The 27,968-nt window shown below is 37.9% G+C and overlaps 2 protein-coding genes and 1 pseudogene across 2 annotated transcripts; 2 read left to right on the top strand and 1 right to left on the bottom strand.

Annotated features, from left to right (window-relative positions):
- The first annotated feature begins 10,058 nt into the window (after positions 1–10,058).
- On the top strand, positions 10,059–21,095 carry LOC113310200 (annotated as a pseudogene).
- A 627-nt stretch (positions 21,096–21,722) lies between these two features.
- LOC113308038 (peptidyl-prolyl cis-trans isomerase FKBP43-like) lies at positions 21,723–25,666 on the bottom strand. The gene is made up of 10 exons (XM_026556508.1): positions 25,484–25,666; positions 25,299–25,372; positions 24,928–25,169; positions 24,669–24,820; positions 23,786–24,113; positions 23,460–23,633; positions 23,200–23,355; positions 22,845–22,973; positions 22,645–22,734; positions 21,723–22,143 (listed from the first exon to the last, which is right to left on the bottom strand). Exons 1-10 carry the CDS (start codon positions 25,494–25,496, stop codon positions 22,026–22,028), a joined length of 1,476 nt encoding a protein of 491 aa, XP_026412293.1. The 5' UTR covers positions 25,497–25,666; the 3' UTR covers positions 21,723–22,025.
- Positions 25,667–26,165: 499 nt separating this feature from the next.
- LOC113313024 lies at positions 26,166–27,579 on the top strand. The gene is made up of 5 exons (XM_026561750.1): positions 26,166–26,170; positions 26,278–26,587; positions 26,671–27,105; positions 27,196–27,363; positions 27,424–27,579. Exons 1-5 carry the CDS (start codon positions 26,166–26,168, stop codon positions 27,577–27,579), a joined length of 1,074 nt encoding a protein of 357 aa, XP_026417535.1.
- The last annotated feature ends 389 nt before the right edge of the window (positions 27,580–27,968 follow it).

Raw genomic sequence — 27,968 nt, 5'->3', positions numbered from 1 at the left:
CTCCCAGAAATCTTCACGCAATCTCGTATTTAATCTTCACAGCACTTCGTATCTTTTCAAATATTTTTTTCTGTTTTATGAAGATCGTGTCCCCCAAATCTTCCCTTTCCTTGTACGCGGCTTATTAATCTCTGTAAAACTTCCCTGAATTGGATATATTCAAATCCTAGGAGAATATATTCTCTAATTGCGCAAATATTTTCCAACAGAAACGATATTATTCTCTTCTCTGTTTAAACTTTGATCCTCTCTAACGGATTGTTTAGCCCAGGTTTTTCGATTATAACACTTGCATATGGTCTGTTTAGCTTAACCAGGCCTAGCCCAATCAATTTCGGTGATTGAATCTCTTCAGAAGCCCATCAAAAATCGAAATGAAATATTACCAGTTCTTGCATGCATTTTCCCGACAAAATAGAGTTTGAAAATTTGAATAAGAAAAGGGTGCCTTTATCAATTTTTCTTTGGTGCCTTTAGCGATTTTTCTGGGGCGTTTTCCGCACTTTCTCGGGGTTCCTCCGGGACATTTCCGGGGTACTTCCGGCACACTTCTGGGGCACTTCCGATACACCGTCAACGGAGCTCCAAACGCCGCATTTTTAACCAATTTCGCCGCAAAACCTTATTTTCCAAAAACACCTATAAATAAATAAAACACCATAATGAGTACAAAAATGGGCACTAACAGTATATACAAATGAGATATATTAGACACATAAATGCGTCTATCAACAAGCAAGGATGCTCGGGAAAGATATAATAATACACACAAATTATTACATAATATAAAACTTAGATTCCATGTTAGAACCCCATTTTGGCATGCACCTTAGTTAGCCTAAAGGAAAGTGGCAACAAGTAAGACCTATTCGCACGTCATCTTGGATAAGTTCTAGAGATATTCACCACCGATTGTAAGAGGCATATCATATAAGTTCTGGAGATATTCACCATCGCACGTCATCGACTATAACCTGAAGAAGGACATTTGGCAAGGGGTGTAACTACACAAGAGGCACCGAGGTACATATTTGAGTCATGGGTGTATGGGGAGTCTGAAGCGTCTTCGGGAATTTCCATACGGCTAAGCCATTGGTCTCGTACCATGTACCAGTTCGGCGAAGGAATAAGGGGCCACGAAAACAAGTGATTATTGAGTAATGGTATGGGGGGTACTGGACTGCATCAGTCAAAAGAAAGCCCCGATAAACGGGCTTTCACAGAAAACATAACGGGACGTCACTTTGCTTTAGGGAGCTGAGTGGCCAGATAAAGCGAGGTCGAGAGACTTTTGCTCATGAGAGTATTTAGTCTCGGGACTTCGTCGTCGAAAAAAAATGGTGAAAAATGTACCACTTCGGTTATAAATACATAGACATGGGAAATGATATTCATTCGTTGAGAGTATGATACACAAAACTAAGTAATCTCAAGATTTTGAGGGAACGTCAACGTTGAAGTAAAAATCCATCAATAACGACACAAAGGGAAAAGTAACTAACAATGCAAAAAAAACAAACATAATGTGCAGGTAAAGGGAGTTTAACAAAATAAGTGCATGTCAAGCTTGGGAGCGCCCAGATAGTATAACAACATCATCATCCATTCAGAAAATAAAACTCGCAAAACGCAAGGCAAATCACTGAGGAATTTAATACACGAAATAATATATATGTACCGGTTAACTAGTTTATAAATGGGAACTGAAAGACGAGGGTACCCAAGTACACCACAATCTTTTCGTTTCAACCTATAAGTCTGATACCAAGTGTGATCATCTATGGACAAATTTGAGACAATACAAAAATAAGGTATTCACTTGACAATAGTTACGATACAAGACCAATTGACTATAGGATCTATGTCAAGTGATTGGGATTTAACGCACTAGTGTATTTACTTTTAACTATATTAAAACAACTATAATTTCGGAAAGTAAAAGTAGATCACACAACAAGATTTTGTTAACGAGAAAACTTGATGTAGTACATATTTTTACGTATCAACTATGACAGTTGACTCATGAAGCATGTATAAACTGTGATCCCTCGTACTTGTATCAACTATAATAGTTGATCTTATCCGTCTGTTTCAGTTTACTTACTTTACAAGTATTTTTCTTTCCTAGTTTGATTAACTTTCATTTTCTTTTCTGTGTAGTCGGTTCTTCAGAACCTATTTAAAGGATATGCCTTCTTGTTAGAGAACACATCTTATTATCAATATTATTATCAAGATTGATTATCAATCTTTTATCTTAGAATCTAGATCCTAGAATCAGATTTTATCTAAGTTCCTGACGGAATTTCATCTATCTTCACAAACCTAGCAACTAGTTTGATTCCATCCCTATCTGTGCTACACTAGTTGGTATCAGATACAACATTTTTAGTTTTTATCTAGAAACAGATCCTTAATATCTTCCGCAACTTCAAAACCCTACTTTTCTTTTCAATGGAAAAAGCTGAGATTGACGCTCTTATGAAAGAATTCTCGAAGACTATCATTACTGAAATCACAACTTCCATTAATTCTCTAGAAACTAAGCTTGAAACCAAGATTGATACAACTAAACGTGATCTTGAGACAAAGCTTAAAGTTCAAGAAGATTGCATACTCAAAATATGGAAACGTGTAGGTTTAGAGGATGAAACCATGCCTAGTTTAACTAATGATAATGAAGAAGGAGAAAAGAAGACAGGAGAAAAGTAAGATGATGAAACAAAAACTAGTTCTTTTGTTCAAAATACTTCTATTCCTGACGATGTTTCTCATATCCTTCAACACAAAGAGCTGGTAGAGGGTTTTCTTAACACTCCAAAAAAACAAGTTAATGTGACTATCAACCTTGATGAAGATGACAAAGTCGAGGACAAAGAATAACAAAAGTGGATGGATGAAAAGAGATTAAACTCTACTATGAATTCTTATGGAAATCTACAAGAATACAAATTAAAGGCTGATATACCTAGTTTTCATGGTGGTTTACAAATTGAAGGATTATTGGACTGCCTTTATGAAATCGAATCCTTTTTCAAATTCATGGACGTCCCTGAATCTTCTAGAGTAAAACTGGTATCCTATAAAATGAAAGGTGGAGCTGCAGCTTGGTGAGAGACATTATGTGAAGATCGAGATAAGTATTACAAACCCCCTATACGTACTTGGACTTGCATGAGAACTTTAATAAGAGAAAAGTTTTTACCAAAAGATTATAAGCAGCAATTGTTTATCAAGCTTCAAAACTGTCGCCAATGAGCTAAATTGGTTGAAGAATATGTAGCTGAGTTCTACGGTTTGGTTGCTCGTAATGAACTAAAAGAAACTGAAGAACAATTAGTTGCACGTTTTATTGATGGTTTAAACAATTTAATTCAACAAGGGATAGCACAATCAGCGTTCACAATGGTTGAAGCGATACAACAAGCTCTTAAAGTTGAAAGGTAGACATGTGTCGAAGAAGAAGTATTATACGAAGGTGGAACAATAAGTGATCATGGAGACGAAGTAGTTTGATACAAGTTGGTGCAGAAACTTGTATAAATTATATGAAGAAGTTATTTATGGTGATGTTAGAATATCGATGGATAGCGGTTCCGGTGATTCAAGTGCAAGGAAGGAATTTGGCTTAGGCAGTGGTTCAAGCTCAAGGTACAAGACAACTTCGATTCGTGCTTGTGATGAGTCTGTAAGGATGGCCTTACAAAAGGTGGTAAACGTTCATGCTTTGTTGGAGTGAAGATGAAGGTTTTATTCACGCTACAAAAGGTGGTGATTGTTGGGGTTTTGTTCCGTATACAAAACTATATAACTGAAACTGGACTTTAGGTGACAGTTTTTGAAGCTGAAACAGTGATCTAATGCTGTCAAAACCGTGGCTAAAAGGAAGTTTTGGGTTTGGAATGTCTACAAGGTTTACTTGGATTAGGAAACTTGTATGACTGTTTGGTAAAGTGTTTTCCAAGTTTAGAGTTTCTTCAATTAAGGTGGAAGACCATTCTTAGAAGTTCTAGAAGACTTGGGGAGCAAGGATTTGTCTACTATTAAGAGGGATTATATTGTGAGTAGAAATCCATTCTCTTGTAGAATCCTCTCAAGAACGAGAGTGATGGGGGACACAACCGTTATGTCCTACAATGGTTAGTGATGGGGCAAAATATATGTGAGAAGAGAAACTTGTAATGAGAACGGGTATGGGGGAAATCTAGGGTTTCTAGGGTTCATAACGATATGGGAAAAGCTAGAATTCATGACGTTCTTCATGTTCTTTTCTAAAGTTGAAGCAACCATGGTGGTGAAGGTTTATGGAAGAAGAAGAACAAAAGAAGAGGTAAACTCTTCATAATATGTCTTATTGTTTCTAACGTTTAGCGCTAGTGGGTTATATAACTAGTATATTATATGTTATGTCGATGTAATAACTTGTTATGATAATGAAGATTCACGGGGTGGTTTTGGCCGTGGATGTAGCCTACAAAGGTGAACCACGTAATATTTGTGTCGTGTGTGATTCTCTATTATCGTATTGATTATATATACATGCTAGTATTATTAGATCGTGCTAATCTAAAGATTCAAAAGACGGATTCTAGCTAAGTTATCTAAATGAGGATGTTTCATGGAATTGACTTCTATGGAAACATGCCGGTTCGAGATGAACGTAAGTTATCTAAGTGTTGCATGGCATGTGCCAATGGCATGTGTGGTATGCCTTGGCCCTAGGTTGCACGTTGGGTGCAAGTGGAAATGCCAAAGTGCAAGTGTTGCACGGCATGTGCCAATGGCATGTGTGGTATGCCTTGGCCCTAGGTTGCACGGATTGGCATGCCAGGTTGCAAGGGTTGCACGATATGTGCCAATGGCGCGTGTGGTGGCTTTGGTCCTAGGTTGCAGGGCTTGGCATGCCAGGTTGCAAGGGTTGCACGGCATGTGCCAATGACGCGTGTGGCGGCTTTGGCCCTAGGTTGCACGGCTTGGCATGCCAGGTTGCAAGGGTTACACGGCATGTGCCAATGGCGTGTGTGGCGGCTTTGGCCATAGGTTGCACGGCTTGGCATGCCAGGTTGCAAGGGTTGCACGGCATGTGCCAATGGCGCGTGTGGCGGCTTTGGCCCTAGGTTGCACGGCTTGGCATGCCAGGTTACAAGGGTTGCACGACATGTGCCAATGGCGCGTGTGGCAGCTTTGTCCCTAGGTTGCACTGCTTGGCATGCCAGGTTGCATGGGTTGCACGGCATGTGCCAATGGCGCGTGTGGCGGCTTTGGCCCTATGTTGCACGGCTTGGCATGCCAAGTTGCAAGGGTTGCACGACATGTGCTAATGGCGCGTGTGGCGGCTTTGGCCCTAGGTTGCACGGCTTGGCATGCCAGGTTGCAAGGGTTGCACGGCATGTGCCAATGGCGCCCGTTTTTGGCATGGTTTCCATTTTGTGCAATGGTGGTGCGTTTTGGATTTTTGGCATGGTTAGCATGATGATTGCGCGTTGCTTTGCGGTTTGGCACGGTTGCCATATCCTGCGTGTTTATTTGTGGTTTGGCATGGTTACCATATTTTGCATAATGATTGCATGGTACATGCAATTGCTATGTTTTGTGTAATGAGTGCACGGTGCGTGTATTTTGGCATGTTTGCCATGCTTTTGCGCAATGATCGCACGGTACGTGCAATTGCTAGGTTCGGCGCGATGTTTGCACGGTACGTGCATTTGGCATATTGCGTGACATGTGTGAGTGGCATGATTTCCATGCTTTTGCGCAATGATTGCACGGTGCGTGCAATTGCTATGTTCTGCACAATGATTGCGCGGTGCGTGCATTTGGCATGCTTGCCATGCTTTTTGCGTAATGGTTGTGCGGTATGTGTGAACTTAGAGTTTCGCGCATCAAAACCCTAATTTAGTATTTGAAAAAGGGTACCCTGGTAATTTTGACATAAGCGCGTTAAATGCTCTAATAAATGTGCTAGTGTCACCGGTGACGTCATGCTATACGTGAGGTTTTACGGTTTTACCCCTTGTTCAAAAACCACCATCAACAATAGCTATACTTATATGGACCGATCCGACACGGTTTGTATATGCACTTCTTTCTTGACAAGCATGGGACAAAGCTTCGAGCATCATTTGGATATGCCCCCGATATATAGTTATACATGCATGGACCGATCCGGCACAATTTGTATATGCATTTCTTTTTTGGACAATCCCCCGATGCATATCTAGACATGCCTGGATCGGTTCGCCATGCGTTGTATTAATATATATATAATATTTTCCAACAACGAGTTTCTTTTTTGACTTACTGTTTTGGAAGATGATCAAAAGGAGTTGAGTGCTTAAGACTTTACATCGGTAAAACAACTAAAGATAGTGTTTTCTGTTTTGGGATTCACTGTCCAGACGGTTGTAGGCGCAGGGATACCGAGGGAACTAAGTAACAAGGGTAGATTATTTGGTCTCATATATACGAAGTTGACTTTGTTCTTTGTATAACGACTTAATTCCGAGAATATTCAAAACTGGACTAGGTCCTGGATTTTTCTGCATTTGCGGTTTCCTCGTTAACAAAATCTTGTTGTGTCATTTACTTACTTCCACATTATAATTTTTTTTTATTTTAATAAAGTAAATAACACATGTACGTTAATCCTTATCACTTGATATTGATCCTATAATAAATTGGTTTTGGACCGTAACTATTATCAAGTGAATATCTTGAAGTTGTATTGTCTCGACTTTGTCTATAGACGATCACTCGAGGTATCAAATTTATAGGTTGAAACGAAAATATTATGGTGTACTTGGGTACCCTCGTCATTTCAACTATATTACTTCTGTCGCACACAATCTCAGACAAATTGTTTAATTTTCCTGTGACAGAAGAAGATGAAGTTAAAATGGTTCACCTTACGCTTGGATAACTCTCGTCCCTTTAACGCAAACTCCCTAATAATCTATCTAAATGACAACTAGATTTTGTGCCCGGTGCGTAGCCGTGTTTGATTTGGTATAACTCGGCTTCGCCTTGTCCTGTTTTGATGCATGTTTAGGATTTTGATTTGGTATAGCTCGGCTTCGTCTCGCCCTGTTTTGATGCATGCTTAAGATTTTGATTTGGTATAGCTCGGCTTCGCCTCGTCCTGTTCCGATACATGCTTAGGACTTTTTATTTGGTGCGGCTCAGCTTCGCCTCGCCCGTCGCTTAGGATTGGTTATTATAATTTCCATAATTTTTGGTTTTCGTTCTCAAACACAATCCATTTGCTCACCGCATCAACAACTTAACTTTCTCCACAGACTTTCCCCTTGGAAAACCTTGTCTACAACTATCATATACCGAACATAACTCTGCGTCCTTCTTCACTCTGACCTCTAATTCTTGGCAAACATAACCCCACGGACCCATGGAAATACGCGGCAAATGTGAAGTCATGGAGCACTCATGCAGTTATCTTGAGTGTATAAAACTTCTGCAACAATTCCTTTATTTTCTTACTTTTGTAATTCTGCGATTCTGCAATTTTATGGTGCTCAACTCAATCTCAGTGTATAGAACTTCATATGCAAAGCCCATCTGAAAACAACATTATCCCAGTTTAGTCAAAGGTTTTTTCCATTTCGTATTCATATATACACTATCAAAGATTGAAACTGATATAGCAATATCCTCTCAGACTTATTAAGGGCATATGCTATGATTACCTAAGAATCATGCATATTCCATAATTCAGTTGAAATCATAACATTCTGATTGAAGGTCTAACGAAAGTTGAACACATCGATAAAATAATCCAGAAATAAACTATATGCTACTGCACTAATGCCCTCTCGACTCCCTATTTGCATTTGATTAAAAAATTTGCTTTGAAATTAAATTTTGCCTTATGACCCCAAATTCGTACTGCGACCCGAAATTATCCACTTTAACATTAAAATCTATAGAAAATTTACCAACATCCCCCATTACTCTGTTTGCTTTAACCGGTCTTTCAAGCATTTTCTCGAACACTCTGTACGTGAAACTGGTAACACAGATTTAAGCTTATTGCTGATTACTAAAGCTATCGCATCTCCATCCCTGCAAGACATTCAATTCTAAACAAACCATGTCTACTAAATAAACCATCTCCATCCCTGCATCTCCATCTCCATTCGTCAATTAAAACCAAACGACATAAATCTCACTTGTTGTATATTCTCACGGCAACAACCACCGTCCATAAATAAACCAAATTCGAATTCAAAACCAACCCTTCTCGTTATTCTTGTTAGAACTCCGAATCACCATCAATACCCTCCATTGGTCACTGATTTCAATCAGTAGCATATCCAGCTCTCAAATTCACAAAAAAATATCAATTGTCTACTTCATTTTCTCGGCCTCAAAACCACTACCAAATTCTTTACTAATTCCTTCAACCAACAGATCTGTTTCCTTCCTTTACTAATTCTTTACTAAAATCTCCCCTGAGTACTCATCAATCTCTTCACACCGAATGGAAGGGACAGTTACTTTTTGCTTTAGTTTCTCATGGGAAGAACCATGGTTTGGAAAAGAGGAAAAAGAAAACTTCCGTATCATTTGGTCTTCACTTTAACAGATGTATTGTTTACTTAACGGACGTGAGTAACGTCCAGTTAAGTTTTTTGTGCAAACAAAGTGTAAGTTATTAGTGAGTTGTAAATTCGCACATAGGTGTGTTGTATACCCACGTTTTTGCTAACGGTGTTACAAACGGTCAGTTAAATATAGGGTGTGAACGGAGTGTGATTCACATTTTAATGTTCTGACCAATAGAATCCCGCCACTTGTCCTCTCCAGAATTGTTCTAGTTCAAAGCTTTTAACTAATTTAATTTAAGAGGAGTGTCACACTCACCGTGCGACGTGGGAGCTCATATGACTTAGTGTTTTATAAGAGGGAAGATGTGTCATTTTTCTGATCGACTAATGTTAGAATCTGTAACGGTATGATTATTCTAATCGACTGATGTGAAATTTTCTAACAATTTGGTTACTTGACCTAGTTGACTAACGATCAACATACTAAACTGGATGAACTTACAACCCGAATGCAAAAACATACCAACATTCACAACAACGACAACAACAGAAACTCGTCGGCATTGGATGGCCATCTTAACTCGTCAACACTAGATGGGCACTAGATAAGGAAATGATCGTCATTGAGATAAAAAGACTTCTCTTTCATTGGGGATCTCTTCACTCTCGGTTCAAATTTGTTTTAGAGATTTAACTCTAAATTGGAAGGCAGTTCTCGGTATCGACTAAGATGCCAGTTGAATGGTAAATTTCATATTTTGCTCACTTACGGTAAAGAATGGTAAATTTCATATTTTGCTCTTCGGCCGGCCTCACAACGTGCAAGCATTCCCTCTGATTGATTGGGAACATACTACTAATAAATAAACAAAAATGTTGACCGACTATGAACAGAAAAATGAAAGTTGCTAATTGAACCATTTTCTTACGTCATTTATTATCACAAAATTGATTAAAAAGATCAAAATCAATAATTCCTGGATGAAATGGACAGTTAGATTTTGATACTGTTTAAATGGATAAAAATGTAAAAATAGACAGGGTGTAATCAGTTTCATCGTGCCAATTTTCAAATATTTTTTCTTATTTTTAGTTTACACAGGATGTATCCAATTTCATCCTTACTATTTTTTAAATTTAAGTTAGGATGACTATTTTTTTTCTTTTTTGGCCACTTCACCCAAACTATTTTTTACTCGTCCATTTGAACCGTGATTTAAAAATATTTGAACAAATGACCCATTTTCCCATTTATTATGATCAACTAACTTTAAGCTTAAAAAGACCATCAAACACAAACTCCACTTAAACTCAATCTTTAAAATGACAGAAGTAACCTCCGCAGGTACGTTTTTGTAATCTTTATGTCCTTTTTGTTACTAAAATCGCATCACACGTGCCCAAGCTAAGATCCATTTCTAAGGAAAGAAGTAAAGAAAGAAACATTAAACAAATATATATCAGAAAAAGAAGACATAATCATTTCAAAGAAAACAAAAAAAAAAACTAACGAAATTTGATAGGACAGAAGAGATATAGATAAAAGAGAGTAAAGAGAAAAAGAGAATTTAAGCGAAAGCGATTTTTTTTTTTTTTGTTCCTGAATCTACACTCATTTTATAATCGAGAGAGAGATCTTACAGAAGAAGAATTCAGAGTCAATTGAGTTTAAACCTAAATGTTAGCTGAGCGTCGTTTTTGTTTTAGGGTTTGATATTTTGAGAATCCGTCAAGATTTCGAACATGGCGTTATTTCGGAAGTTTTTCTACCGGAAACCACCAGATGGACTTCTTGAGATCTCTGAGAGAGTTTACGGTATGTTCTCTTTTTTTTTTTCCTTAAAGAATTTAGGAGAATATGATTTAAGATATCTACACGCCAAATTTGACTGGTATTACTCATGTGGTTAATTTGACATTTGATGAAATTTAAACATTTTAGTTAGAAAAATTCCAGAGAATTCGTGTTAATGGAAGCTAAAATTGGCTGCATCATATCTGTTTACACTGATATCAAACTTTTCAAGGTGCAACTGCTCAATACACATATTTTAGATGAATGCATGGGATCAACTTTCTAAACTGAAAATATTATCTGATTAAGCTGATTTTAGGAAACAGGTTTAAGAGACATACCTTACGAATTGAACCTCCTAGGTGTTTGAGCATTTTTATTTGTGTTTCTAAAGCACTAGTAGAGGATTCATCAACACATCAATGCATATACATTTGAATGGATGAATATTTGATTGGACAACACAAGTCTCCCGGATGCATTATATGTTTCGGCATTTTTTTTACATCACTTCTCATTAATGCATTTAACTGGATGGAAATTTGATTGAGCAAGCATGTAGACAAGAGTCTCTTGGCCTTTTAGTCTATTCAACTAGGTATCCTCTCAGTTCCCTTGTTATGCTGATGGTCTTAACTTAATCTACAGTAAGCAACAATCCTAGTAGTGGTGCTGCTACTCAACTGAAAAACCAAACGTTAATCAGTTATTTTTCTAAGCCTATCAAGACTTGCTGAGTTCAAGTAGCACGGGTTAATGATTTCAATATTAGCTTTGGTTCCTTAGTAGGCTTGGTTGAGGTCTTTAATATAAGTAGGGATGAGAGGCGATGTAACTATGAATTGAATTAACATAAACAAACTTGTTGTAATTTGGCTACTGTTTAACAGATTCAACTATTTGATTAAGCGTTTGATTACTTGATATAGTGTTCGATTGCTGCTTTTCCACGGATGTTTTGGAAGAAGAAAACTACAAAGTATACATGGGAGGCATTGTAGGTCAACTCCGTGAACACCTTCCTGAAGCTTCTTTCATGGTCTTCAACTTCCGAGAGGGAGAGAGGCAGAGCCAAGTTGCAGGCATTTTGTCTGATTATGATATGACTGTGATGGACTATCCCCGGCATTATGAAGGATGCCCATTGCTTACTATGGAGGTTATTCATCATTTCCTTAGATCATGTGAAAGCTGGCTCTCGCTTGGTCAGCAGAATGTGCTGTTGATGCATTGTGAACGAGGTGGGTGGCCTGTTTTGGCTTTCATGCTGGCTGCACTCTTGATTTATCGGAAGCAGTACAGTGCTGAGCTGAAAACATTGGAAATGGTCTACAGGCAAGCACCCCGTGAACTTATGCAGTTACTATCACCACTAGATCCATTACCATCACAGGTGCGATACCTTCATTATGTCTCAAGGAGAAATGTGGGCTTGGAGTGGCCTCCCTTAGACAGGGCACTTACTATGGATTGCATTATTCTGAGAACTCTTCCAGACTTGAATGGGGAGGGAGGTTGTCGGCCCATTTTTAGAATATATGGACAAGACCCGTTCATTCCTGCTGACAAGACGCCTAAAGTTCTTTTCTCGACACCAAAGAGAAGCAAAACTGTGCGTCTTTACAAGCAGGTGACACAAGAAACTCATACCTTGAATGATGCAATATTTTTCTGCTTTCCATTCCTTTTAGTTCCTGAAGATCTTGAATGAAATTTGTTGGTCAGAACACTTAGCATCGTTGCTCCCCCGACCTCTCTTAATTTACTTGAATAAAGGGGAGATAGGTTTTTGTGGTTTCTAGTTTCTCATTCTGAATTTTTTTTTTCTTGAGATTCTATTTCAAAGCTGCTTAAAATTTATCACACTTCTCCCAAATGTTGCAGGCAGATTGTGAGCTGGTTAAAATTGATGTGGGTTGTCATATCGAAGGTGATGTTGTGCTTGAGTGTATTAGCTTGGAGGAAGATCTGGTACGCGAAAAGATGATGTTCCGTGTGATGTTTAATACTGCCTTCATTAGATCAAATATTTTGATGCTTAATCGTGATGAGATTGACATCTTGTGGAACACAAAGGATCGCTTTCCCAAGGATTTTAGAGCTGAAGTACGTATTTTTGTCTGTACCTTCCAGTTGATTCTTTATTTATTCCTAACTTTTGTTTTATGGTACTGAGTAGCATTTTTTTTTTGCGCGTGTGTGTGTGAAGATTTTACTTTCCGAAATGGATGCTGTTTCATCTTTAATCACGATGGAGTCACCTTCATACGAGGGGAAGGACGGCCTCCCGATGGAGGCATTTTCCAAAGTTCAGGAGATATTTAATGGTGTTGATTGGCTAGATCCGAAGGTAGATGTTGCGCTAAACGTGCTTGAGAAAATAAAGGCACTAGACAAGCTGGAACCTGTAACTCCTGTTGCTCTCCAAAAGAAATCTACTGATGACCTGCCACCAGACACGACTCCTGATATTCAAGAGAAATTGAAGCCGCAGCTGGAAAGTGTCTCCAAGAGCATTACATCCATGTCTTTAGATAGAAAATTGTCTCTGCCCTCCTTAAAACCTTCTCCAGATTCACAGTTGATGAAAAAGATGGATATGCCCCAAGACTCGCAGATTGGACTTCAGCAGCCCTCTCAAGCTAAGATCATTTCACAAAAAAATTCTCAGTCTTCATTGTCCAGTCCGGTTTCAGATAGTAACAGTTCATCCCAAACTTCACCTATGTCCATGTCAAGGTATAATAGTGCACCCTCAGCTCTTGGCATTACTGCTCTTTTGCATGATCACGATTCATCTTTGAATACTCTGCCCAAGCTCGATGGCAAGGAAAATATCTCAGTTCCACGACCACCAGAGTCTATTTCAACAACACGCGTTTCTTCAGAGACTCCTATGTCAACAGATTCTGGAAGATCAGGTCCTCCTCCTCCACCACCTCCACCACCACTACAACCTCGTCATACTCCAGCTTCAAAAATGGTTGCAGATCAATTAAAACCCTTAGCAGCATCCCTGCCCCCTCCCCCACCTCCTGCACCCCCATCTCCTGGTGTCACTATCAACAAATCACATCCTCCCCCTCCCCCTCCTCCTCCACCTCTGGTACCTGCCACTGCTGCCACATCAATTTTCCCTTCCCCTCCCCCTCCCCCCACCCCCTCCTCTGCCTACAAGGAAGTCCGTTACAGCTAGCCCTCCTCCACCTCCTCCTCCTCCTCCATTACGTTCTGGGCCTTCCCCAAATTCTAGAGTCGCCGCTCCAACCCCACCACCCCCTCCACCAAGCTCTTTGTCAAAGCATCCTGGTGGATCAACATCTCAAAGTTCTCCACTTCCTCCAGTTCCACCACCAGCTCCCTTCGCCAGCGGGGTCTCAAAAGCTGGTGGTGCTTCAGCATCACCATCTGCTGGTGGTGTCGTTCCTCATAGTCCTGCACCTCCTCTTAGTGTTCCATTAAGTGCAAGAAGTCGAGGAGTATGTGCTACAAGTCCAAGGAATCAGCAATCGGGTCAACCGAAGAAGACTACCCTGAAGCCGTTGCACTGGTTAAAGTTAACTAGAGCAATGCATGGAAGCTTGTGGGCAGAGGCACAAAAAGCTGATGAATCTTCCAAGTATTATATTTGCCACCTTTCGTTTCTGTGGTTCTCATTTGTTTAGGCAAGAGTAACAAATTCTTGATCAGCAGTCCCACTGGCTCTTAAATTTTGCTGTCTGTTGATTGATAGGGCTCCAGAGTTTGACATGAAAGAACTCGAAACTCTTTTCTCAGCGGCGGCTCCAGCTTCTGATCGTGGGGGCTCTAGTGATAAATCAAACAGACGTGCGTCACTTGGTGCTAAATCTGATAAGGTCCAACTGGTAAGTTAGTCTCTCCTCAACTTATGCAGCACATATACAGTAGTCTGTGTTCCAGCTACTTGAGATTTTCTGCACAGTGTTCTCATATCTTCCTTGAGTGATTTCTGATGTCGTGGACTTTTACTAATATGAATGAGTAGCAGTCTAGAAGACTACTCTCTCCTACTTAGTATTGACAATACGAAAGAACTAGAAAAAGGACCAATAGTTTCAGTGGAAGTTCAATTCTAAAAGTTGTCTTCAATAGCTAGTGTTAGTTTCCTTTTTTAGCATTGGTTTTGACTTGTGAGATATATTGTTTTGACAAAGGTACAAGCCCTAGAATCATTCATGGATGAATCTAACTCATGTTACAAATTCCACACAGGCTACAAGTTGCCTACATTTTCATCTTTTGATTAATCTCTTTACTCAGATTAGAAATTACGTAATAAGTAAAACTTGCTACCATGACTGAATTTTTTACCTGCTCAGGTTTTTGGTAAGCTAGCTAGTTTAGTCAAATTGTCCATACTAAAATATTGTTTAGAGTTATTTTTCAGCTGATAACTGTCTTTTTGTGGTCGTTATACTGCAGTTATAGTTGCCAATATCATGTGATCTGATTTGCAGAGAATTGTTTAAAAAACAGAGGCATGCCTTTTTGCACCTCAACTTTTTTTTTTTTTTTGTGCCTCACTTGTGCCTTTTGGGCTTGATTTGATACTCACGCCTTTTGAGATTAAAAATTTAGGTATTTTTTTTTTTTATCAGAGGACTCGAGGCATATTTAGGTCTTTTTTTCTTTCTTTCTTTTCTTTCTCTTCTAGGCTTTTAGTATGTTTGTGTTAGCCTAACTGAAAACCTGTTAATTTCATTTTAATGCGTTTTTGTGGTTAATTCAAAGGTTATATTAAAAGAAAACGAATGATAGAGACTATCTACAAAGGGGTAGAGCATAAGAAAAGAAGCTACAAGTCCAGAACAACCCTTAAAACTTATACACTACTTAACCCTTAGCATTACATTCTCCCTCATGGATACTGGACCACTGTCTTCTTTTTAGCGACACATACATGTCAGTAACAGCTTCTGCTGTTTTTTTCATGATGATTTGCTATGGGTGGGTATCAATTCGTTTATATGTTTGTCTTGCAGATTGATTTAAGACGAGCCTATAATTGCGAAATAATGCTTACAAAAGTCAAAATTCCTTTGCCTGATGTGATGGTAAGTTAAATGATGCTTGTCTGTGTTTCCTAGTGAATTCTGTATCAATTAATCCTTAAACTCAGAAATGCGAGGTCTCTTAAGAGTTATGACAGATAACGTGATATTCATTTAACGTGGATTTGTTCGTCACAATTCAAGATTATTGTGATTCCCCTTTTGACTTCCATTATTCTAGCATGTTCCTTCAGTTCTTCGGATCTATGCTTTATGCTCTAGCAGATTTTTAGGGCTATCAGATAACTCAAAAACACATTGTTTTTTTGGTTTCCTTCTATCTTTTTGTCCTTACAAGAACCTTTGACAGGGTTCTGTGCTTGCCTTGGATGATTCTGCGTTAGATGTCGATCAGGTGGATAATCTTATCAAGTTTTGCCCAACAAAAGAAGAAATGGAGTTGCTAAAGGTATGAGATATGCTATTTCTGACAGTGTACAGTAAATTTCATAAAGCTTCAATTCAAGTGTCTGTTGGTTAAAGCTGGTAAACCAGTCAATGTGTATGCGTATTCAGTTTGTCGTTCCTTTTATCTTACATGTTTGCTTGAATGTACATGGTTAGGGATACAATGGAGACAAGGAAAACTTGGGAAAATGTGAGCAGGTTAGAGGACATCCTTCTCTCTTCATCATACTTCATAAGGAGCTTACCGTGATATATCTTCGTTGAACTTCATTAAAGATTCAGATAGTCAGAGGGTACCAAGGGTTGTGGCGCTTTCTGATGTCTTTCCTTGTTTATTACATATTTGACAAATGCTTTGCGTGCCTGCGAAGTTACTTAATATGCTATCTTATTGACCCGATGCATTTGGTTAGGTACATAGGTCCGGCTTACCCATTTTTTTCTGTTAGTTTTACCATAACTGAAGTTTTATGGGTTTCCTGACAGTTTTTCTTGGAGTTGATGAAAGTACCAAGGGTGGAATCTAAGCTCAGAGTTTTCTCTTTCAGGATACAGTTTAATACACAGGTGAAAGGATAGTATTTACTAATATTCTTTTTATGTATCTCTGTTCTGCTTATTGATGCGCTAAATCACTTTTTCATTTTCCAGGTCTCTGACCTTAGACGAGATTTGAATATTGTAAATTCTGCTGCAGAAGAGGCAAGTTCCGATCTTTATCTTTTGTCTGTGCACCTCGTACTTTCTCAAATGCCATTTATTTTACTGTCATGGTGCTTAATGTTGGTTTTGGTGAAAATAGAAATAAAAAAAATGATAGAGTGGTCCTCCGTATTCTTCAGCTGCAATGTTGTTAGTACGAATTCAGGTACTTTTATGTAGTTTTGTGTTTGTCTTACAGCATGAGGTATGTATGTGTACACAGACCAGGAATTCTGACAAATTGAAGAGAATCATGCAGACAATTCTTTCTCTTGGAAATGCGTTGAATCAGGGTACTGCAAGGGGTGAGTTAATTTCTATTATTCTATGTGTAAATGATTTCCTTGTTGACTGCCGTTTGGAAATACATGAGTGGACTATCAAAAATAATATTCCTTCCATCACTTAGTAAGCAAAACTGAAAATGGTGATCATCAGCCAAACACAGATTGTCTCATTTCATTCACCAGCCAAACTGGAAAAATTGTAGCACTTGGTAAAATAATGGTGTATTAACTTTCACCTTTCTGATGCCAGAATTTCATATTGAAAACAAGTTTTTTGATGAATCTCAAGCATTGTTTGAAGATCTCTGGTTTTCTATGATAGCTGACCATTTTAAATGTTTGAAGATCTCTGGTTTCTTGTGGTAGCTGACCATTTTAAATTATGTTTCATTCTTCTAGTAATGTGCATCAATATATAAAACTTAGAAAATAGCAGGGATATCTGCATATGGAATTTTTAATTTCTATTACAGCTCTTAGGATTTTATATGTGTGCATGCATAAAAGTTCTTCTAGCCGGAGATGGTATTCACACCGTACCTATTCTCTGAAATCTTTGGGAAATACTCTGCTCAGGCATGCAACCAAAAACTGCTCTGGAATCCCGGTTTTCTTCATACGTGTTGGCTCCTTTACATAGTTTAACTGTAACTGACTGAGCCTTATAACTGGTTGTTTATCCAAAGAATACTGAAGACTATGTTCCTACTGGAAGAAAATGGCCCTTTTTTGTTTGGAGAAATTCATTAATGGAAAGAAAAAAATACAGAATATGGGGCGCTCAGCTGCATAAACACTGAACGCCTAGAAGGAAAGATACCTACACCAATCTAAAATCTTTGGCACCCCAGTCAATTACACTTTGTGAAAAAACTTGGTTTGCCAAGATAAGTTTCACATTCTCCCTTCTTCCTCATTGGAAGTAATTGGGCTTGACATTTATTCTTGTCCATTGGCGCTACATGCCATGTGTGTCATTTAATCCTTGAATTGTCTGGGAACTTTTGAGATTTATAGGTAAAATAAGTCCCAGGCCTTGTACACAGACATCCTCCACGTATTGTACTTTTCTTCATTTGCCAGCATACTTTTGTACTTCACTTATTTTAGAATTTTCCGTGTACATTATTTGCCCGTTGGATAATGTGTATGAATCTATTGATTGGACTACCCACTGTTCCGTTACAATTTTGGTAGCTCCATTTATGTGCCATTATGAATAATTTTTCTAAGGCCATCATTGTAGGTTCTGCTATTGGATTTAGGTTGGATAGTCTCCTTAAACTAATAGATACACGTGCTCGAAACAACAAGATGACTCTCATGCATTATCTTTGCAAGGTAAATCTTTTGTTTCTTTTGTTGGTATTTACAAAATTGTTTTTATGACGTCCCTATATGTTTTCTACGTAAAACAATACACATGGAATGTGCTTATCCATGTACTTGAAGCATATCATATAGTGGCTTTAATGGTTAAGTTGAAACAACTTACTAGTGAACTTCTGTTACCTGTATTGCTTCATATATCATCATATCACATGCACATGTGGTCTGGTATTCTGTTTCAGCTAGTGTCATTCAAACTGGCTGGTTATTTGTTGGTGATTATTCTGTCAGCTAAATTTGCTGGTTAACCTCTGTCCTTCTATATTCTTGAGGTTCTTTCGAAAACCGTAAAATGCTATCTTTGTTAGTGTTTGGTTGTCTTTGTAAGCATATTGTTTAATAGTATCTCTGCCTAAACTGTGACAAGGTCAAACCTTATTTCATTATAAAAGATAAAGAAATCACTCGCACATCGTCTCAATTTCAAAAATAATTGTCGTGGCTGTTGTGGAATTATAGTGTCATTATTTTGTTTTCTGTGGGGAATTTATCTCAAGCACATTTGTTCACCTTTCTTTTTAACAAACTGCAGGTGATAGCTGATAAACTACCCGAACTTCTAGATTTTCAAAAAGATCTTGGGAGCTTGGAGGCTTCATCAAAGGTCCTCTTATTATATTCAAGTTTATGAGTTAATTGTTTTGATCGTGCTTTATGGTTGCAACGTGTTGACTGAAATTATAATTTGTTGCAGATACAATTAAAATATTTAGCAGAAGAGATGCAAGCTATAAGCAAAGGGTTAGAGAAAGTTGAGAAGGAGTTGACTGCCTGTGAAAGTGATGGTCCTGTGTCTCATTCATTTCGCAAGGTACTTAGGTGTTTTTTAATGCTGTTGAGAGTTAAGTTTTACAACTCACTTAGGTCAGATTATTGATTTCATGTGAAAATGATTGTACTGTGTAAAGATTCTATTTTGAGTAGTTGATTACCGGTTGGGAAGAATTCATTCAGACGCGTTTGTTATGAAAGTCGCTGTTTGTTAGCTTTGGTGATTTTCTATTGTAAGCACCATTTTGGTGCTCCGTTCTTTTAGTAATATAGTATATTTATCAGACAAATAAATCGTACTGTCAGTTGCTAGTGTAGGCACTATGTAATTTTCTATCTAATAAGATATAATATGATCTCAATCAGATATTGAAGGACTTTCTTATTGTTGCTGAAGCTGAAGTGAGGTCGTTGGCATCATTATACTCTGGGGTGGTATGTTGTCTCAGCTTTCAAGAGTATATCTAAACTTTTTTCTGTATGTTTATCTATACCAGTCGTCTGACATGTGTCTGTAATCGGACGTCTTACAGGGTAGATCAGCAGATGCATTGGCCCTTTATTTCGGAGAAGATCCTGCACGCTGCCCTTTTGAGCAAGGTATTCCAAGTGCTTGTAGTTTCTGGCGTGTAGTCTTTGTTGTTTTTACCAATAGAAAAGGTAAACCCTTGAATAGCTAGATATCATGCTCCTCGACGTAGTTACTTCTTCGCATATAATTTCCGATTTTGCAAAACTGTGCCTTCTCCATGAACTAGTTATGGTACCTTTGAGCTGGTTTCCTCCATTTAGTTCTATTTGACGGGTGTAATCTCTGCTTGTCAAGACATTCTGAGCAGTATTAACCAGAACACATGAATTGGAATGAATTCAGTTTGGCTACTGGGCAATTGCACTCATGGAAATAGTTGTGTTGTCCTGTATGTGTACCTTGCATCATCGGTGTGTATAAACTGCAAGTTTCTCTCCCTTTTTTTAAACTGCAGTTGTATCTACTCTGCTCAATTTTGTGAGAATGTTTGCTCGTGCTCATGAGGAGAACTGCAAGCAAAATGAGCTTGAAAAGAAGAAAGCGCAGAAGGAAGCGGAAAGTGAAAAAATGAAGGTTAGTACTTCAAAGAAAGATCTGCCAGAACAACAATCTGGACCCGCTTTGGTGAAGAAAACACAAAATGAAGGTGAGACTGAAAAGACGAGGTTCGGTACTCTAAAAAAGGAGTCAGAACCAACTATGACTAAGGAAGGCAAGAATGAAGGGGAGAGTGGGAAAATGAAGTTTGGCAACCCAAAAATGGAATCCGAATCACTTCGACCGACTATGAGTAAGAAAACACATAATGAAGGTGAGACTGAGAAGATGAGGTTTGGTAGAAAGGAATCTGATTCTGTTGGACCGATCATGAAGAAAACACATAAATAGCCAGATACCAGAGAACGAGATTTGGTACTGCAATAAAAAGAAAAAACTTTGGACAGTATAGAGAAGAGTTGGGACGATCTGTAACCGTGCACTATTTCCACTCAGAAGAAATATTGTAATTCCATTGTGCAGAGAGAAAATTCCTGTGATCTGGTAAATTGTTTAAACTGAACTTAAAAAGTGAAATAGTGTAAATGATATATATAAAATGGGTAGCAAAGATAAATATCATAAACTGAAGGGCAACTGAGATCTAGCGGATGAGCTCCAAAATTCTAAGTCGACTGAATCTGCATTTTAGAAGGTACATTTCCTTTTTCCTTCTGTTTATTGTATTTCAGTATCGTGCATTTCATCTCTAAATTTTGTTCATTTTCTCTTACCAGAGATCAGGACATAGCGTACTCCGTTTGGTGGCTAACTTGTAAAGTACTCACTTGCAAGAATTTTTGTTGTAAAAATTCACATAAGTAGGGTTTCTGTTTTTCTTTTTCTTTTTCTTTTTTTTTTTGCTTTCTTTATTTAGCCTCGTCAACAATTTTTCTTTTCCTCAGTGTTTGTTCTGATCAATTTTGTTGTATGTAATATTTTTTTTCTTCTTTCTAACCTCTAGGTATGTAATGAATCTACCTGGTGATGCAAACAGGTAACTGTGAAATACCCCGTGTCAAGTGTGGGTCTTTTTGAGCATTTTTCTCTGGTACTCTCCCTTGAGGCTGCCTAGTTACAGTTCCCCTTTAACAGTCTGTTGGATTCATAGCAGTTTCATGTGTGCGAAAAAGATAGCCCTATCATAATTAGAAATCTTTCCCCAAAGCTCGCACCCTTGCGGTTGAAACTTGAAACTTGGTGCTTTTGTTTTTCTTAATGATTAATCATAATTTGAGGCAGCTTCTTGTTATCTCCAAGAACGCTGCCACACCATAGTTGGTATTTTCTTCGTTTGACGTCTATAGAAACAATATTTGGCTGGTTGGACAAATTAATCATAATTTGAGGCAGACAAATGAAGTTTCCCATGTGATGCCAAGTGCACTGGAAATGTGAAAAAGGAGATTATTTTCTCTCTTTTTGTATAAAGTTTTCTCAAGGGACGACAATGGGTAGTCCGGTTTAAAAAAATATCAAATTGGAAAAGCGAAATCTGCAGTGGATTAAAATATTGATTTTGAGGTATCCATGCTTAAGTTCACCAGTCCTAATAGTATGAAGTGACGATAGAATATATATACAATCAATCACATGGATTGCGGCAGCTTTGTATGTGGAGCAACTTATCACCTGGTCGCCAACAAACGAGAAACAAAAAGAAAAAGAAAAAAAAAATAGAAGAACTTGGGACCAAGATCCTGCCCCAACAGCCAACCAAAGAATCCTTTGATCTTGCTTAAAAAATTTGGACAATGTTTTTGATGTCAATGCAACTGTGAAAGCGAGAACATCTCAGAAGATTGATAGAATGCACCTTTGACATAGCGATAAAATGACTCAATTTTGTAATCTTTCACCAATCTTCGATGGGTATATCTGAAAAACTACTGTAGGAGGACGTTTATAGCAAAAGCACCTACTTAGGTGTACTAATCTGTCAAAATACCATTGTTTGTGTTCTCTTTCTCATCATTTCTTATCTTCTTCATCACATACATTCTCAGCACTCTTTTGGGCTTTCTTCTTCTTCTTTTTCTTCACCTCGCCATTATCTTGATTACTGACATGACCAACCGAATTGATAATCCTGCATAGAAGTACTTCATCAGTCTAGCAAAATGATTGCCATTTCAAATACCATAAAACCAGATTTAATGGCAAACAATAGAAAGAAAACAAATTAAGAGCACTAAGGCGCCCACTTTGTTATTTTTCTTGTTAAGTTTGCTGAAAATTCTGTAAATGAGGTTACTCTTTGAATTTGGGTCAATTAATCCCTTCATGGGTATATTCCTCCATTAATCCCTTGTGTGAATTAGAGATATATAGAATAGGTAGCTTTTGAGAGGTGTTCTGGCTTTCCTATTGAAAACCTTTTTTGTTTCTCTATCTTGCTTGTTTTGTCCTTTACTTGCGACCTCTGCCCTATATTTCAAGGCTCTTTGTTCATAATTTCAAGCAAAACAAAAAAACAACACAATCAAGTGGATGAATGACAAGTTAGGTATGTGCAGTTAAGCAATGGAGCAAAAGGCAAGAAATGATAAAAAGAAGTAAATCCGTGATGACATGAGATATAGGGTCTCACTTGTCGTTTTCCCGATTCTTCCTGGTTTTGATTTCAGCAGGATCCTGGTCCATGTTTTCATTCTTTGCATTAACATCCTCACCACAAACCCTTTATATATATAAATATAAACAAGAGCTACTGTGTTAATAGCTACAAGTGAAAAACATTTTTATCATCAAAACAAGCAAAAAAGTTAATATATAAAGATCAGGTCTCACATGTCAGTAAGTTGCTCCTTTACAGGTTCGACTCCAGCAAGATCCAGATCCATGGTTTTGGTCTTTGCAGCTCCATCTTCGCCATGATTCCTCCTACGTTTTTTCTTAGGTGTAACATCACTCTCTAGCCTGATACCAGCACATGGTACAAATGAATTTTCAGATACTTTAAACAACCTAACCAAATAAATAAGAGTTATAGTGAAAGATAATACATGAAAGGCATTTTGTGACATGCACATGCATAACATACAATGAACAAGAGCTGTCGCTAAAAAGAGTAAAAAAAAAGGCATTTTATTACATGCCCATGCGTACAAACAAAAAAGGTTAACCAGAGCAGATCAGGTCTAACCTATCACTAGGTTGCCCCTCCTCGGGTTTGACTCCTCCACAATCTTGATCCATGTTTTTAGATTTTGCACCATCTTCACCACGATTCCTTCTAGTTTTCTTCTTGGATTTAACATCGCTCTCAAGCACGATGTCAGCCGATGAATCTTTGGGTGGACTGAAATACAAATAAACAAGAGCTACTGTGAAAACAACAAAAAACACATTATTATGACTTGTGAAAAAACCCAAAGAGGTACTGTAGAACAGTTTAGGTCTCACATGGCACTAGGTTGCTCCTCCTTAGGCTTCAGTTCGACACGATCATGATCCTGTTCAGTCTTTGTATCCCCATCTTCACCACGACTTCTTTTCTTTCTCTTCTTTGCCTTTACATTGTTTTCTTGATCAATATCAGCAGATGTCGTAGAGGAATCTTTAGGTAGTTCAGATATCCTGGTTTTAAACAAAAAGGATAAGGGAGAAGGTATATTACACTACTAATACTCGAGAAAACTTATGGAGACCTATCATTTATATTTGGCAGTTTTTGCGGTTTTTGTTTTCCATTAACTAAGAAAAATGAAAATGCATAAGAAGTATCTCACTGTTCTGCTTCGCTGACTTTCAATATATCAAATGTGTCAGGATCACTGCTACCATTCCCCTCCTTGTTTACCTTAGCTAATTGTATCTCAGAATTACTATTAGCTTCTCCTTTGCTCTCAGTGGAGGATTTGTTCTTAATTAAATGAGAAATAGGAACAATGTCTTCATCTTCACTCCCAGAAACCTCACAACGAGCATTATCCTTGACACCAATCTCTACCTCATCGACCTCTGTGTCACTTACTTGATACTTTTTTATAAGATGTCTGCGCTTGCCTTTCTTATTTGAAGGTTTTTCATCATCAACTGTCTCCTCAATTTCCACAACTGTATGAGAGAGCATTGAAAGAAACATAAGTCAAGAAAAATTTGTAACCAGAGATCATAAAACATTAATATTTGGCAAATGAAAATTATTACTCAAAGAGGCACATTCTTATTCAATTTTTGCAAGAGAAAGGTAATCAACATCAGCTGATGAAGGAAGCACCTCAAATAACCTCACTGATGCACGAAAACATATCATTGATATACTACCTGAAAGGCCTACATGAGAAATCATGATTGTTTTTATATGGCTTAGAACCAGACAGAATAAAGAAATCATGATTGAACCAGTGATAACGTAGTCGAATGGCTTTGAATTTTCGATTTGCATAAAAAAATGTAGTGCGTTAGTATTGCTCGTTTTCTTACTGGGTGAGAGGGTAGCACCTGTAAAGGATACCTAAGGATGGACTTGTGGAAAGAACATCATATAGCATTTCAAACACTACGTACAACTCACACACATATTTTTATTCATAATTGTACTACCAAAGAAAGCGAAGAAAGCCCAATCTAAGATATCCACAATCATTTCTGAAATATTTGTAACTGTACCTGCACTCTTACGGCCTTTCGATGGTGGAGACATTTCAATATCATCATCATCATCATCAACAATAAAGCCATCTAAGTCATCTTCCTCTTCACTATCAGCAGACTGATCAGCCTCGTTGTCAGTTTCAACAATATCTACCCCATATGACTCCCTTATAAAGGTTTAAGGGAAACAACAATTGAATCAAATAACAAATAACATGAAACAAAATGTTAATAGAATATATATATAGTGAACTCATGACATAATAATGGATACGAATCAGAATCACCATCGGCGACGCGTCGACCTCTACCACTCTCACAATAGAACCCTGTAAGGTGAACACTTCGGGAGCCAAGAACTGAGAAAGTCACGTCATCTTCCTCGTCAAATTGATGATTCAAAGATAATGATTCAATCTTGTCCGGCAATAGTGCGCATAACAAAACTGGACTTTTGCCAGAAATATTGCATTGAACAACACTTCTCTTTGTTAATATTCCCGTGCCCAAAGTCGCCTGCATAATCAAGTTATCATATGTTAAGCGATGAACCAAATAGACATGTCTGAGAAGAACTTGATAGTAAAATTGAATCGGGTTTAAAAACAAGAAAAATTGTGAGAATAGAAAGAAGGAAAGAGTAACCTGGGTGATTTGAATCTTTCCTGGAGTCTCATGACGATAAAGAACGAAGGGTTTCCCAGGTTTGATTTCAATACCTAAAATAACAATAAGGGTTTTCCCAGGTTTAAAAAAAAAGTAACAAGAGATCAATCAAACATGGGAATACTTATAAATACAGAAATCAGAAAAGTAAAAATGATTTTTACCCCAAAAAGACATTATTATTTGTTGAAGCTGTGTTCAGCAATCGCCTCCTGTGACTTATAATGAAAAGCCCTAACTGTAGAGACCGACTCTTTCTCTCCCTCCCGCTTAAACCCTTATTGTGATTGGAAAGAGCGCCAGAATACGCAAGGGTTTTAAGCAAGCCGTGCTTGGGAACAGCTGTAATTTTTATCCTCCCCAATATTTGCATTTATTACGGGGAATTATGACCAATATCAAGGATAAAGAAAATTAAATAATATAGGAAAAACTCCATATATTAATAGACTTCCCGTCAAAAAACAAAAAACAAAGATTGAGATTTCTCAAAATTATTAATATATGGAGTTTATTAATATAGAGAGGTATATCAAAACGATATTGTTTTTGTCAATTCGAAGTATATAAATGATAATGGACGTGAATGCCTTCCTTAATCATCCAAATGAGAAACAAGTCATTCGAAGTATATAAATGATAATGGACGTGAATGCCTTCCTTAATCATCCAAATGAGAAACAAGTCGTATATGCTTTAATCGAAGAACGGTGGAATTAGACAAGAAAAGAAGGAAGATAATCCAGATGATGATAATACAAAGATACCAAATGTTTCGTGCCAAGAAGCTTTACATGCTCGACAAGTTTTAAACGTTTTGGTTTCAACAAGAAGGTGTTTATAGTAATGAGGTCTTACACATACGTAAATCAAAAGATACTATAAGAATCCAAAATGTTACATCATTTTCTGAAATAACTATAGATAATTATTTTTTTCATCTTAAATTCTGATGTAGCAAGATTTATAAGGGCTATGGAGAAAAATGGGTGCAATGGATAAATTGGTGCGTTACGGGTGCACAATTTTCGATCCTAGTTAATGGCCAAGCAACTAGCTTGATCAAGCCTTCCAAAGGAATACGGCAGGGAGATCCGTTATCTCCGTTCCTTTTTATTCTGGTGGTTGAGGTTTTGTCTCTATTGCTTAATGATGCAGTTACTAATAATAAGATTACTGGATTTCAAGTGGCAGAGGGTGGAACAGTTGTTTCGCATCTTCAGTTCGCTGATGATACAGTTATATTCTTGGATGCTTCAGCGCTTGAGGTAAGGAGACTTCTTATTATTCTTCTCTTGTTTGAAGTTCTAACGGACCTGAAATTAAATCTAGAAAAAAGTTCGATGATCAGCGTGGAGCTGATGACTTGGTGGTGGAGTTGTCTTCAGAATTGGGGTGTAAAGTGGAGTTTCTACCGGTTACTTACCTTGGCATGCCTATTGGAGCTGGCAGAAGGAGCACTTTAATCTGGGAGGTTATAATTCAAAGACTTCAGAAAAAGCCGGCGCCATGGAAACGAAACTTTTGGAATAAGGCTGGCAGGATTGTCTTAATTAAGAGTTCACTGGAAAGTCTAGCAGTTTATTTTACGTCGCTTTTTGTTATGCCGGCATCGATAGAGAAGAGATTGAACACTATTATGCGGAAGTTTTTGTGGGGGGAAGAGGATGGTCAGAGGAGGATGAGCTGGGTATCTTGGAATGGAATTGCTATAACTAAAAAGAAGGGAGGCTTGGGTGTTAGGAGACTAAGGTTTGTAAACAAAGCTTTGCTAGCTAGATGGCATGTAAAGTATTGTAGAGAGAAAACAGCTCTGTGGAGGCGAATCGTCTGTGAAAAAACAAAATATCGGGATTTTTGTATATTTCCTTTACAGGTAAATGAGTATGTTGGCAAGAGTATGAGGTATGATATTTTGAAGATGAAAGATGTTTTCTTTGACTGTGTGACGTTACATATTAAAGGAGGGAGTGCGATACGGTTTTGGCAAGATCGTTGGATTGGTAACAAGTCTTTCAAAGAGAAGTATCCAAGGCTCTTCAGAGTAAGTAAACAAAAGTTTGCTACAGTCGATGTGTTGTTTAATGAATGATGGAGTTTTCAGTTTGCTAGAGACTTGGATCCGACTGAATGGATAGATTTGCTGGAGTTGAAGTATGATATCCGCAATGTAGTTTTATCTCAGGGAGACGATGGATTAGAAGATGATTGCTTAGCTAAGATCATTTATTTTAAGTTGGCGGATGTTGAACCGGACTGAGAGAGTTACAGCATTGTTTCGAGCAAATTTGTACCACCGGAGGTCTTATTCATTTTCTGGGCCTCTCTTCATGAGTCTCTTCCCACAAGAAGTATGTTGCAGCACAGGAGGGTGGTGATACAGTCGAACCTATGTCTTTTTTGCAATGGTGAAGAGGAGACTTTGGAACATTTATTCTTGAACTGTGATTTCGCAAGAACTCTCTGGAATTATTTCATCTCCGCTGTTAAAGTGGTTTGGGTAAATCCAGGTAACTTTACAACTTTTATGCATAGCTGGAGGATCGACAAATGCTCAGAAAGGGTTAAACTGGTATGCCACCTAATGCCTTATGCCATCTGCTGGGAGCTATGGAATGAGTGTAACAGAAGGATCCATGGTGGCAGACA

This window comes from Papaver somniferum, chromosome 9 (genome assembly GCF_003573695.1).
Source record: "Papaver somniferum cultivar HN1 chromosome 9, ASM357369v1, whole genome shotgun sequence".
In the NCBI taxonomy this organism is placed as follows: Eukaryota; Viridiplantae; Streptophyta; class Magnoliopsida; order Ranunculales; family Papaveraceae; genus Papaver; species Papaver somniferum.
The sequence above is the reverse complement of the archived record's forward strand: the minus strand, read 5'-3'. Positions and strand labels throughout refer to the sequence as shown.

Coding starts and splice junctions, on each gene's coding strand:
- LOC113313024 (XM_026561750.1), top strand. Junction 26,588..26,670: donor TGGATGCTTCAGCGCTTGAG/GTAAGGAGACTT, acceptor TTCGATGATCAG/CGTGGAGCTGATGACTTGGT. Junction 27,106..27,195: donor CTTTGCTAGCTAGATGGCAT/GTAAAGTATTGT, acceptor TTTCCTTTACAG/GTAAATGAGTATGTTGGCAA.
- LOC113308038 (XM_026556508.1), bottom strand. Junction 24,114..24,668: donor GAAAGGCCGTAAGAGTGCAG/GTACAGTTACAA, acceptor TCTCTCATACAG/TTGTGGAAATTGAGGAGACA. Junction 22,144..22,644: donor AAGAATCGGGAAAACGACAA/GTGAGACCCTAT, acceptor ACTTCTATGCAG/GATTATCAATTCGGTTGGTC.